The sequence below is a fragment of the Dipodomys spectabilis genome, unplaced genomic scaffold, assembly GCF_019054845.1.
Source record: "Dipodomys spectabilis isolate Male_0828 unplaced genomic scaffold, ASM1905484v1 ptg000340l, whole genome shotgun sequence".
Taxonomy (NCBI): domain Eukaryota; kingdom Metazoa; phylum Chordata; class Mammalia; order Rodentia; family Heteromyidae; genus Dipodomys; species Dipodomys spectabilis.
Genome location: NW_024871017.1, coordinates 1,455,761 through 1,469,299, shown reverse-complemented (window position 1 = coordinate 1,469,299; position 13,539 = coordinate 1,455,761). Strand labels below are relative to the sequence as shown.

General features: G+C 42.9%; 2 protein-coding genes across 4 annotated transcripts in view; one reads left to right on the top strand and one right to left on the bottom strand.

Annotated features, from left to right (window-relative positions):
- Positions 1–13,539, bottom strand: part of Med12l (mediator complex subunit 12L) — a 231,938-nt gene that overhangs the window by 52,622 nt on the left and 165,777 nt on the right. For both annotated transcript variants that reach the window (XM_042665626.1, XM_042665625.1), the window contains 9 exons: positions 12,232–12,459; positions 11,483–11,624; positions 9,119–9,239; positions 8,669–8,770; positions 7,920–8,033; positions 4,535–4,734; positions 1,170–1,358; positions 587–661; positions 308–498 (listed from right to left, as the gene is read on the bottom strand). In XM_042665626.1, coding sequence (XP_042521560.1) covers positions 308–498; positions 587–661; positions 1,170–1,358; positions 4,535–4,734; positions 7,920–8,033; positions 8,669–8,770; positions 9,119–9,239; positions 11,483–11,624; positions 12,232–12,459 — 1,362 coding nt within the window. The remainder of the gene's footprint in view (positions 1–307; positions 499–586; positions 662–1,169; positions 1,359–4,534; positions 4,735–7,919; positions 8,034–8,668; positions 8,771–9,118; positions 9,240–11,482; positions 11,625–12,231; positions 12,460–13,539) is intronic.
- The window catches only part of P2ry12 (purinergic receptor P2Y12), a 51,226-nt gene that overhangs the window by 15,425 nt on the left and 22,262 nt on the right, over positions 1–13,539 (top strand). The gene's annotated exons all lie outside the window — the stretch shown is intronic.

The following is a 13,539-nucleotide window of genomic DNA, read 5'->3' as shown; positions in this document are numbered from 1 at the left end:
GAAAGGTAACAGAATGTGTTTCCGATTTAATGAATACCATGGAACACAGTAGCTCCTGAAGAAACTGAAATCATGGCTTGAACCTGAGTGTATCTGTGGCTCGAAGGCTCCTGAGTCTACTCAATCAAGTATGTTAAATGCCAAGAGAGATATCATTCACCTAGCTTTATCCTCTAACTTGTTGCTTAATGGTAACTGTCACTAAGTAGTGATTTTCTCATACTTCCTGCATCTTAATTAAAAAAGTATTAGGCCAATAAAATTCACAGTAACCTGTGAAGAGTTCATGACAAAGCATGAAAGATACCTCAGAAATGTCTTTATTCCGTTTTGCCTCGTGCTACTCGCATCAGCATTTCCAACACCATGTGGGTGGAAGAGGCTCAGGCCAGCGCTAGAGGAGCTGCTATTCAAATCTGCAGACTGCTGGAAGACCTCTATGGTGGCCTTTGCAATATTGTCCAATAAGTTGTTCATTTCAGCCACAGAACCGGAGCCCTAGAGCGAGACATAAGGAAGATAGAGCCCACAAGGCTCTCCTTTCTCCTGAGATTTCATCCGTGTGCACCCTGCAACGCATACTCACAGGGTCCTTCACGCACTGCTTGATCATTAGTTGTAGTTCCAGCCAGGACTGTCTCAGTGTCCACTGCTCAAGATTCTGGGGAAGATGCAAAGATTTCCATTCGATATTAAGAACATTAAACCCATGTTAACATGTGAGTTCTCACAGCACTCATTCTTTCAAGAAGAAGCAGGGTAAGATGCACAAAAAGAGTTTACAAGGATCAAAGACTTACAATCAATTACCTATGTTCACTACACACAAAGAAACAAATAGCAACATCCAAATGATGTCACCATCTTGGCTAGACACTATGAGACATTTCATCTTTCAAAACCTAACAACTTCATTCCTACGTAATTCTAATGCTTCTTAATATGTCTAAGACTCCTTCCTCTCTCAGGTAAATGTAGTACAGATGTACAGATGTATCACTATTTGTGACAGCTGCAGCAATAAACTGAGGCAAATCCCCAGAAAAGGAATTTGAAAAAAATCAGAATCTGACTCAAGAATCAGAAACGGCAAAGTGAGGGAGCGTGACTTGTGATCCTCACAAACCGTGTATTAAGTGACAAACCCAAGGCTGGAAAGCAGCTCTTACCTGGAGAATGCGTTTGATGTGTTGTCTTTGCAGGTTGTCTCCCTCGGCACACTCTTTAATGCCATGCGGGTAGCAAATGAGCTGCAATAATTTCTGTGCTTGCACATTTGAAAGCACAGGGTCCAGTATAAGTTCTTTGTCTGTGCATAATCTTTCAGGTTCTTTTAAGCAATGTTCTCCTACCCATTCCTAAAAATGACACAGCAGTTAGATTGACAGGCACCAACTTACCACAAACCTATGTATCATGCTCTAAATTCTCAGAGCAAAATGGCACGAAAATCTGGTAAGACTCTACAAGCAAAAAAACATATGAAAGAAAAAGGAAAAAGTTTTAAAAAGAAAAATTCTAGCATGTTGGCTTATCAAAAACACAAGGTGGAACTCTGACTAAAGAGAACAACTTAAAATATATGCAAAAAAAATAAAATACTGGTATATATTTTCAAATGGAAAATGAGTACTTTTTTAGGGCACTATTTATGCATTTATTTATTATTTTATTTCAGAACTGGGTTTTAAACTGAGGGTACTTTGCTTTCTAGGTAGGTTCTCTAACACTCTAACATGCCTTCTAAATTATATTTTAATTGGATTTTAACACTTGCTCTGTAATGATATTTCTATAGTATATGCTCTTCATCACATTAACAGAATACATTAAACTGTATTCCGCTGAATAGGCAGAACATACAGATATTTAGAAAATACTGGACTTTATGAAACTGTTACCAACACAAATAGCAGTGCATAGCTACTTTCTATACAATTATTTTATAGTAATTTCAAAGAAATCTAACTGCTGGGTAGAGGTTGTACCAAAAACTTGAGGCTATAAATGCTGCGTTCTGGAGAGTCCCTGGTAATTTAAATTCTTAGCTCCCTTTCTTCATTACAAATTAGGACAAGAAATGAAAGTAACTGAACTGGACTCTGGGCCAGATCGCTTTTAGATGAACCTTGTTTTTCTACTGTAGTACCAGTAGTTTAATACTGACTGTCCATTAAAATTGCCTGACATCAGACCCCTTCTATCAAACTCAAAAGGAGGCAGTCAGAGCCTGTGGACTGCTAACGAAGCATCCTCTGCGTTATTCACACAGGCATGCTGTGTGTGTGTGCATATAGGCCTGTGAGCATAGGTCTGTGTATGCATGCCTGATGCTGGCGCCTGAACCTGCGCGTCAGCCCGGGTGTTCCCACCCCACAGAGCGCGGACCACATCCTCCTGGACCAGCTGCCGGGCGCCACAGAGGGCCGGGCATTCCTACTGCTGGCCTTGCTGCAGTTCTAGGCATCAAATACACTGTGGATCTCCCAGGGACCCACTGTGCACTCACAGCTGGAGACAACACACAACTGTCTCTCTCTACCTACTTAGCTACGAGGCAACTTCCATCACAGCTACAATAAAACACAAAAAACATGACTCTGACAACCTTATCTCTACAACAAATTACAAGCTATAGGAGGTATACAACTTTTTAAGTATCACTTTTTAAAACAGAAAAAGTCAGAAAAACAATGAATTGTCACCTGAAGCCAAGAAAGGCACAGGACAGAAGGGCTATTGAGGGGGGGCACATCTCTGAGCATACTTTTTGTGTAGTTTGACTTCTGGATGCTTGGTATGCTATGTAGACCCAGGGAATTAAAAAATTGAAACAAAATGCACACAAATAAATAAACCAGATTCTATTTCAAATTAAGAACAAATTCTATAAGGGTAGAAAAAACAATCTAGTTTTCTTTCTTTTCTGCATTTTTCTGCTGTTTTTCCAAATGGCATTTGCTTGCTTCCTTTTTCTGGGTTGGGGAGTGGGGCAGATGCAGTATTGTAAGCCTAAGGAAACAGGAACTTCAGCTCTCCTTGGGAGGTTTGTACTTCCTGGTGGTGTAGCAACCTTTAAAGTACTTCAGGTAGACTGCAAAATTAAGCAGAAGAGAGAGTGGCTGATGTCCCACCCCTCACCCATAATGCCACCTATGTACACAGGCAACACTGACTGCAATGCGAGGGAGGCAAAACACAACCCTGTGGGCTGGGATGAGAACTAGAGGTGTCATATGAATTTGTGACTACATACATACACACTCGTGATTTTCCTAGCTATCTGCTGAGAGCAATGAAGCCATGCTACTCTATTAAAAACAAAAAGCACAGGACCCAGATCTTACTAAGTGCCACTGTATACCAAACAGAACTCGTGTTCCAGGGGGAATGGGAAATAGCTCTGCAGCAGAGGAAGTGCGCAAATGCTTTTAAAAAATATGAAAATAGCCGGGCGCCGGTGACTCCGCCTGTCTGTCATCCTAGCTACTCAGGAGGCTGAGATCTGAGGATAGCGGTTCAAAGCCAGCCCAGGCAGGAAAGTCTGTAAGACTCATATCTCCAATAAACCACTGGAAAACCGGAAGTGACACTGTGGCTCAAGTGGTAGAGCACTCACCTTGAGCTTAAGAGCTCAGAGTTTGAGACCCACGACCAAAAAAATGACACAAAAGATCGGATACAGGATTCCCATTAAGTAAACCTAGAATGATTTGAACATTAAATAAGTAATCCATAAGGTTGTACATAGAAGGGTGGCGGTTTTCCATAAGCAGAATACAAACTGATATGGTGGAGGACTAGGGGGACTGGAAGGAGGGGAACCGTGCCATCTGACAATCGCCGTGGTGAAGACTGGTTAGGAGAGGAATGAAATGCATCTGAGGGTAGGGGAGTGTGAAGGGGAACAGAATGTGAACGATCTCTTACAATGACAAGTGGAAAGAGTCGGAAACGATGGAGAAGTACTGAACGGTGCAAGAGACACTGTGATCCAGCCAGCGTCACCAATGAACGCTGGGCCACGCAGAGCACATCACACCTGCAGACTGAAACTAAACTGCAGGCAGCAGAGACAAACCCCACTGCATCAGGTAACCAGCCACACCAAATGCTGCCTACAGTTGAGAAAAAATGTTAAATTCACACTAAATTTTCTAATTTTCACTAATTCTGGAAGAAATGAAGACTGAAGTATTCAAATTAAAGAAGAATAAAGTACCCATTGACTTTCAAAGGGTTCAAAACCTCTATAAATATACACACATACACACATATACTCATGTTCATACACATGAATCATAAAACAAAGTGGCAAAATACAAAAACATCAACGAACTTATATAAAGGATAATATAGAGGAGTTCATATTCTTGCAACTGTTTTGCAAATTAGGAATTACTACTAAATACAGTTAACAACAGGACAAAAAGGACTGCCTATGTACAGGCTTCTGAAACTATTAAGCAGTTGTCTCCAAAACAAGCTACACATTATTTTTTTTAAAAAAAGCCAACCTAAACTGAAAAAATACCTGTTGGCAGATAGTCCTCAGCACATATCGCGCATACTCCCTTAAATTGGCAGTTTCAATGGAAACCCCTTTCCCACAGGACTTGGAGCTCTGCGAGCTAGTCCAGATATCTTCCGTATTCCCATCACGCCGCAAGCCCCTCGCAGTGAACTCATCATTCTTCAAAGAGCTGACAGTGCTACTACCGATTTTGGCATCTCCTAAATAACAGAACCACAAAAGCAAAATCACAATTTTAGGAGGCAAGGAGGTTAGCTTTCAGGATTTAAAACATATGAAGGTTTTATTACTGAATAGCCAATTACTCAACAACAGAAAGAACAGACCAAGAGAACTAATAAGAGAACCCAGAGCACTGCTGCACATGGAATAAAAGCAAGTTCAAGACTCATTCCTTCTTCTATTTACAGAACTAAATATATTTCCACCAGATTTGGAAAGGTGATCCATTAACAGTCACACTTAGTCATCATGGAACACGATTTCACCAAAATTTCAAGCATCAAAGCACTCAAGTTCATCCAACTCATAGACAAGCGTCCTTTTCCATTTCTTCTATCCCGGTGACTTACTGTCTGCCCATCGGTCGGGGATGGAAGAGGGCAACGTAAACCAGGGAAGCTCTGAGAACTTCATCGACTGGCCAGCCCAGGTTCGTCATCTTTCTCATTCTCATACCCAACTTGGAAAAATGTTTGCTCAGCTAAGATTCAGGGCAAATCTTTTTTAGAAAGTGATTTTCCCTCCTATCAAAGACCAGGTGAGGTGGGGGGAAGAATATCTGAACAGTGGAAAATAAGGAATCTCTGTTTCTCCATGGTGAGAGTAATAGAATTTGGTAGTAAATACTGTCAAACGACAGCAGAACCTTCAAACTTTTTGTGTGCTTACCAACAGTAGCAAACCAGACCTTAACAAGGAAATTTCCTGGTACCAACAAATGAGTTGAAGCAAAGTCTTCACTGCCTGCAGTAAATGAACCCCGGACAGTGTAAAGGGGCTTTCTAAAGCCATCATACCAACCAAGAAAATACTCTGACTTGGCTGAAAAGGGGGAGGGGGGGGGCGCGCGGGTCCGGTCGTGGGGCCTGAACTCTGGGACTGGGCGCTGTCTCAGCTCTTCAGCTCAAGGCTAGCGCTCTACCACTTTGAGCCACAGTGCCACTTCTGGCTTTTTTCTTTTTGCTTATGTGGTGCTGAGGAATCGAACCCAGGGCCTCAGGCATGCAAGGCTCTACCACTGAGTCACCTTCCCAGCACAGGGAAATTTCTTTGAAAGTCTGAATGGCTTATGAATATTTACTTTTGAAATCTTAAAAATAGAGCACAAGCTGGGAATATAACTCAAATGGTAGAGCTCTTACCTAGCACGCACAAGGTCCTAGATTACAGTCCCAGTGTGCGTACACACACACACACACACACACACACACACACACACACACACACACACACACACACACGGTATTTCAATTCACCAGTATATTCTCATTAAAATACAAAAGACTGAAAGTTCACCTAAAGGAATTTACTTACTTCAAGAGAACTTTTCAGGAATAGAAGGAAAATACCAAATTCTAAACATACCAAAACGGAGTGTGTATTTGGCATGTTTAGGTGATATAAACAGCTATCTACACATCGTAAACCACTGTAGAAATTAGGAACCAAATTCCATAGAAGATCTTGTGATCTGGTCAACAGGAAAGCTAAGGACATGGTGAGGTCAGGTAAATTACAACTTCTGTGAGAGCAGGGACAAACACCTCTGCCCAAGTTGGATATCCCCTTTCCTTTCAATGTTAGGGTGACAGAGGTTCGAGGAACTGGGCTAGAACATTCTGCAGCTGACAGACAAGTAAACACACTCAGGGGGTGCTGTGAACACCCTGAAGCCCTGCTGACTTTTGGCAGGCCTGATCCTGACTCTTCAAACCCAAGGAGCCTCTCTATTATTTGAATAAAGCAGTAGGCAGATTTCACTTGTGATCTGACTGGTCATGCAGGTGGAGGTAGCAGTGATCTTGGCTTCTGCCATTAAAGCACCTGCCACATATTCACATCCAACATTGGCCTATCGAAAATCTATTTCCTGGATTCTCCAGTGAGCCTTAGCAATGCCATCAGAAAAAGCCTGTCCCGTCTTGGTGACTCTGACATTTATTACATAATAGAAGCAACCGCTGTCTTTTCTTCAAGCACTATCAGAGAAGGGACCTAAGCCCCTGTGCTCAGAGAGACTCTTCCTTCCCATCTAGCTGCGAAGGCTGTGGGTGTTTCAAGAGTGTGGATATAATTTGGTTGAACTTTCTATCCATCTGGTAATTCTGTTTTAATCAGTTTCTAACAGAAGGTAAAAGGCAATCATTAGTGAAGGACAAAAACAGGTACCCAAAGTTGGAAGTAGGCACCACTGAATACTTCCTAGCCATTCAAATCCTTTATTATTTACAGAGTAAATAAATGCCTAGAGTATCAGAAGTTAAAGCATAGATGGCTAAGGCCAGGTATGGCTGCCTCATCCCTTAATACTAGCAAATTAGGAGACTGAGATTTGAGGACCGAAGTCCAAGGCCAGCAAGGCAGGAAAGCCTGTAAGGCTCTGATCACCAGTTGATCACTGAAAAAGCCAAAGCAGAGGTGTGGCTCAAGTGGCAGAGCACACATGTTAAAAGCGGAGACAAACACTTCTGCCCATGTTGGATATCCCCATTTCTTTTAGCCTGTAGCAAAAAAACTAAGGGACAAAGCCCAGGCCATCTGTAGGCCCCAGCACTGGTGCCCACACACACATGCAGACATTCCAAGAAAACACATACAAATAAGGACGTAAAAGACATCTTAAACACTATGAATGAAAAATTACTGTCACAGCTAATACTGATTATTGAAAAAACAACTATCACTTGATTAAAGAAACTGAGGCAGAAGAATATATACTTGTTCAGGGTCCCAACAAAAGCAAGAATACTACTATTAGAACTTAATACTACTATTAGAACTTAATTTTTTTGATGTTCTGAACCCAGAATATATAGTGATTAAAAAGTAAACCTTTAGTGAAAATAAGTCATTGATGTTCTTCTACCCACAAATGCTATGTTTCTACCAACACATAAAGGCAAAATGATGCAGCAGTTCTAATGGTCTATTTCACGTCAGAGTGAGACAGTGTAATTATAGCAAAATGAAAGATACCTCTATATAAATTGCTGCAGGATCGATAGGGACAAAAGACAGAATTCTCAGAGTTCTGATGGTTCTTGGACTTGGAAGCCAACTAATTCCTCCCAGGACAAACAGAACACATGGTTTCAAATACAGTTTAATTACACCTGAAACTAAATACCAGTTATTTTGCCTCAATTTCTGGTGACAGTCTTACCAAGCATCATAATTGCTTTTAAGACAGCAAAAACGGCTCCCACTTCAATGCTGTTGTGAGCAGCGGCTAGCAGGTGTCTATCACAAGAGGATCTTATTCCAGGGAAAGGTTTGCCTAGAAAAACAACAACAAACCTGTAACAGCCTCCTGAGCATATGAGCAGCCATCTGCAGTCAGGTGTGGTCAGCAGGGCCTCACGGCTAGGTCATGGTCAGTACTGCCCTCGGCCTGCTCTAGGTGATGCTCCTGGGATTCACCAAGAGATGCTGGCAGTATTCTTGTTTTCTTTGTTTTAACTATTCAAAGTGTTTTTGCTCCTCAGAGAGATATGCCAAATATATCAGTAGAACTCCCAGGAACACATTATGTGTCATATGGATCTTTAGGGTTAGACATCACTGAAAGCTCTAAGATTTGTTCTTACCACTTGTGCTATAGGAAGAGCACACATGAAACCACTGCCCTGGGTGGGCTGATGTGGTTCAGAGCCAACACATGGTGTGATGGAGGATCAGGCTGCCCACCAGTGGGGCATGACCTCAGAGCAGAAGTATTCCACACATTTATTAATTACTTATTTCCCAATAAACCTTGATGTTACATAAGTGAGGCCCTGCCAGCCTGCCCACTGGAATTATTTCACTCCTTCATCACTCTCAGATCAGGAAGGAAGTTACTAAGCAGCTCGCGAGGTCACAGAGCTCCAGCTCCCCGTGAGCACGCACCCGCGTTTCCTGCCATGGTCTTACCGGTCGCCTGCGGTGACAGGCAGGCCTGAGGAGCTCGGAAGAGGTGAAGCAGGAGTCTGCACGTCATCCTGGCCCCTGGCTCCGCGTCGGCGTCTCCGCAAGCTAGGGGGCATGAAAAGGAAGCATCCTGACTCACACAGAACAGCTCCATGGGGCTGTCCACTAGGCTGAGTCTGCTGACCCCATCGGGCTGTCCACTCGGCTGAGTCTGCTGACCCCATCGGGCTGTCCACTAGGCTGAGTCTGCTGACCCCGTGCTTCTGAGAAACCCGAGTGCAGTCCATTAGAAATGGGCGCATGGTTGTTTCCCATTCCCGAGGGGTCGGCGTGACTCCGCACAGAGCGTCTATGGGTGACTCTGCCCCTGACCCCGGCGCCCCACCCCGCGGGGCGCCTGCCCCGAGCCCGGCGTGCCCCACCCCGCAGGGCCATTGGGCCGCGACCACTCACCTGCCGCCAGGAGCGAGGGCAGGGCAACGTGCTGCACGACGTCCTCCAGGGAGAAACACTGTCGTGCTATCAGAATAGCAATGAAAGTAGCTAATGAATCATGGAATGAAAGGTCACTCACCTTCAAGAAAAACATTGACAGGTTTTAATACCTAACACCCCGCAGCAGGAGCAAGATCAGTATCTAAGAGAAAGTAGGAAATTCCCACACGACCTCAAATCCCAATGTGACCCACAGAGGGAAATAACAATCTGCACCCCAATACCGTAAGAAGACACTGAGCCTAAACATGTATTCAATGGAACTGAAAAGCATGATAATAATTTTTGGCAAAATGCAATCTAATACACCGTTGAAAGGAAAGAGCATCAGGAAGCAAAGAAAAAGAGAAGGTCCTTCTTGCAGGAAAACAAGCCACAGTAATATTCTGGAGTTCCTTTCTGTGGCAACTAATGTGTTCTTTTTTATGTTGTTTTTTTTGGGGGGTCAGTTGTGGGGCTTGAACTCTGGGCCTGGGCGCTGTCCCTCAGCTCTTCAGCTCAAGGCTAGTGCTCTACCACTTGAGTCACAGCGCTATTTCCAGTTTTCTGGTGGTTTATTGGACATGAGTCTCACAGACTTTCTTGTTTGGGCTGGTTTTGAACTACGATCCTCAGATCTCAGCCTCCTGAGTAGCTAGGATGACAGGCATGAGCCACCAGAGCCTGGCTAATGTGTTCTTTAATGCGATTGAATTAATTTTAACAACTCTGAAAGTTTCCAGTTGACTCCTAAATTTTAAAAAAAAGAAAAAAAGTGGAACATTAATTTAGTAATAATGCAATCTGTACCTTTCCTGCTCTCACAGAAAGAAAAATGATACCTTCAATAGCCTTCCTAGTGATTGCTACTATATGCCAGGGACTAGGACTAAGCAACATTTAAAACAAAACAAAACAAAATCTAAGAGCACACCATGAAATTATGAGTAACCTATTTTTATGGATGACAGATTAAGGCAGAGTATACTTAAAAGTAACTGAGGACCTAATGAATGATGTTAAAGATAAAACCTTGGGTCTTTTCTAATTGAAAAATCAAGCCACAACTAATGGTTTGGTTTTTTTTTTTTTGGTCAGTCATGGGGCTTGAACTCTGGGCCTGGGCACTGTCCCTGAGCTCTCTGAGCACTCCACCACTTGCACCACAGAACCCCTTCCAGTTTCCTGACAGTTAATTGGAGATAAGAGTTTCATGGATTTTCCTTGTCCGGGACCTCAGCCTCCTGAGTAGCCGGGATGGCAGGCGTGAGCCACTGGCGCCCGGCTTGAATTGTACCTTTATATATTATACTTAAACCCAGAGAATGAAGGATGGAAGGAGGGTATGCGTTCAGTCCTGAGACAGCAGAAGTAGGGGGCAAACCTTCATCCAAGAGGCAGCTCTAAATTTTTTCTAAAGTTCCTTATCGTAAGTTTTACTAACATGTGGCATAAGTGACTCCAAAAAGTGATTTGGCAGAAAAATGTAAATCGGACAGACTTCTAAGAAATCCACACCTGTGGAGGCGGCCTGACTGCTGCGACGTTGGTGCTATCTCTATTTGAAGAGGACACCTCTTTGTCACTTTTGTAGACACACTCAGTAAGAAAGATGGGTACCTTCTTTTATCTCAAAGTTGGTTAACTGGTGATAAGGGTCTTATGGACTTTGCTGCCCTGGCTGGCTATGAGCTGCAGTTCTCAGATCTCGGCCTCCAGGGCAGCTAGGAAGACAGCTGAGCCACCAGCGCCCACGTCTTTTGGTCTCACTAGCCTCAGATGTTCATCAGCTCGCTTGCTGGGGCTCGAAGCTGTCACCATGCAATCCAAACAGGGCCCCTTCCATCTCACAGAAAGAGCTTGCACAGCTTTGCCTTACAGGGAGATCGACACGTCTTAGTGATGTCTAAGGCAGCACAACAAAATCGAACACCCTAGACAGAGATATTCCCTAGCCATTTCCAGAGTGTCCAATGCTTTAGTTGTCTCCTATGACATGGGACATGTCATAGACATGTTCAGTTATATCACAAGACGAAAATGAAAAATAAACAGCTGAGAAGAGATAGTATGTATACATATGCCTAAAATCAGCTAACCAGAAAGTTCAGGAAATAAGGAAACTCTTTCTTGGCTCCTGCTCAAATAAAGCTATCTATTTTATTTTGATTTTTTTCATGTATTTAATTGTTGGCAACTACACTGTAATGTATTGCTTTTGGACAGAGAAAGAAAAATACTTACATTGCAATTGAGTAAGTTAAATAATTTTAAAAACCAAATAGATTACTTGGTAGCTAAATTTAAACTTTTTAAACATATTTAGTGAAAAGGAAAACTTACATCTACAGTGCAAAGTACATCATTAAACCCCCACACGTGATTTGAAGAACAACAAAGAGCCTTCAGAACGCCCAGCCACTCTGAACTGAGGACCGTGCAACAGGCCGTAAGCTCGGAGGAGAAATTGGCTATGTCATTAATCCTAGAAAAGAAAAGCGCAACAGCAGAGAGTCACGGGGAGGTCATCATGTTAAGGACCTTCTGAACACTTTATTTCACCATTACGGAACAAGTCATTCATTTTCTGAGATTTAAGGATATAATAAATACCCTTTTGTCAAATAACATTTAGAGCCTTAATCAATGACAACAAAAAGACTTTAAATGCTTCGTAGTAATCAATAATATCAAGGAATAAACAATAGTTGTTGCCACACTTATGTAAATTGGCATTTTTGATTATGTGAACAGAGCTGATCTAGAGCTTTACATTTTTATGGATATCTAAAGTTAAAGACACTACATAGTATAAGTAGATTCAAAGAGTTTTTTATTTGTATTTTAAGGTATGTTTTTGAAACTGATTATATCATACATAGAGCATACCTAAAGTATTCCATGACTGAGGAATAAACTAGAAAGCATTATTGTTTGGGATACGAATATTGTAGGATAGAGCAGAGGTGAATTCAGAAATAAAGACAGGGAAATGAAGGCAAATGAGAGGCAGATGTAAGCACAGACAAAGTGCTGAAGACCTCAATTCCAAGTAGCAGCCCGGCGGCACCCCTGTCCAGGGCAGAACCTACCTGCTGGGGTCCTGGTGGCCCATGCACACATTCATGAGGGTGTTGCAGACAAAGCTGTAGCGGTTGGCCGCATTGTCGCTGAGGATCTTGCCCAGCACCGAGTAGTTGATGCTGCGGGCTGAAGGGTTCTCAATGAAGTCCAGCATGAAATCTGGGTCCCAGCGCAGGTTGGAATTTGCAGGCATCACATTGTTATATATGGTTTGCTTTACCTTTGAACAGGCACTACTGAGGTCACAAGAAGAAAAATTAGAAACCAGCAAAAAACACAGAACAAGAAAACCATTGCATGTAAGGACATATGAAGTCCCCTAAGAAGTTCTAGGTGATGAGTTCTTAATCTCACATTCCTAACAAGCTGGGCATGGTGTCCAAAGTGTAGTAATGTCTCAATGAATCATTTACTCAATTTATGAAAGGAAAAGATAGAAAACTTTTAGTGTTAACCTTATTTTCTATATCCTTTCCAAAAGCTGTTCACTAACGTTATCACAAAGTATTATTACTTAAAAACGCAAATGGATTTGAGTCCCACATTGGACATCCTGGTAAACTACTGGAGGCACATGGACCCTGTGCCAAAGCACATGGGCAGTGGCGCAGCCATGAAAAACAGACATGCGTGCCTGCCTTCTGGCAGCTTCTGCTCCATGAGGGTGAGGTGAGCTCTGTGATACACCTCAGCAGCATTACTTTTAAATTACTTTTTATAGGAGCTGGGTATGGTGGTGAGTGCATATGAGTCTAGCATTTGGTGAAGCTCACAAGCTGAAGACTAGTCTGGGCTACATAGCAAGACAAAGGCCGGCCAAACAAAACAAGGAAAAAACAGTCTACAGACTGTTTACCTTAGGCTGTTGCCATTGTCAACAGCTTTAAGGCAACAGATTGCTCCCTTCGATGCTTACTAAAATATAGCTTCAGTCTCCTTTCTTCAGAATCAGTGCTGAGTGGTGTCGGTTAAAAACACAGATGTCTGGGCCTCATTGTAAGTTTTCAACAAGCTCTCCCAAACACATGAAGTGCCAAACACTGCGTGTGTAGCAGTGGTCTAACAGAGAGAACTGGAATCACCGTGGAGCAGTGGTCTGACAGAGAGAACTGGAATCACCGTGGAGCAGTGTTCTAACAGACAGAACTGGAATCACCGTGGAGCAGTGGTCTGACAGTGAGAACTGGAATCACCGTGTAGCAGTGGTCTGACAGAGAGAACTGGAATCACCGTGGAGCAGTGTTCTGACAGAGAGAACTGGAATCACCGTGGAGCAGTGTTCTGACAGAGAACTGGAATCACTGTGGAGCAGTGTT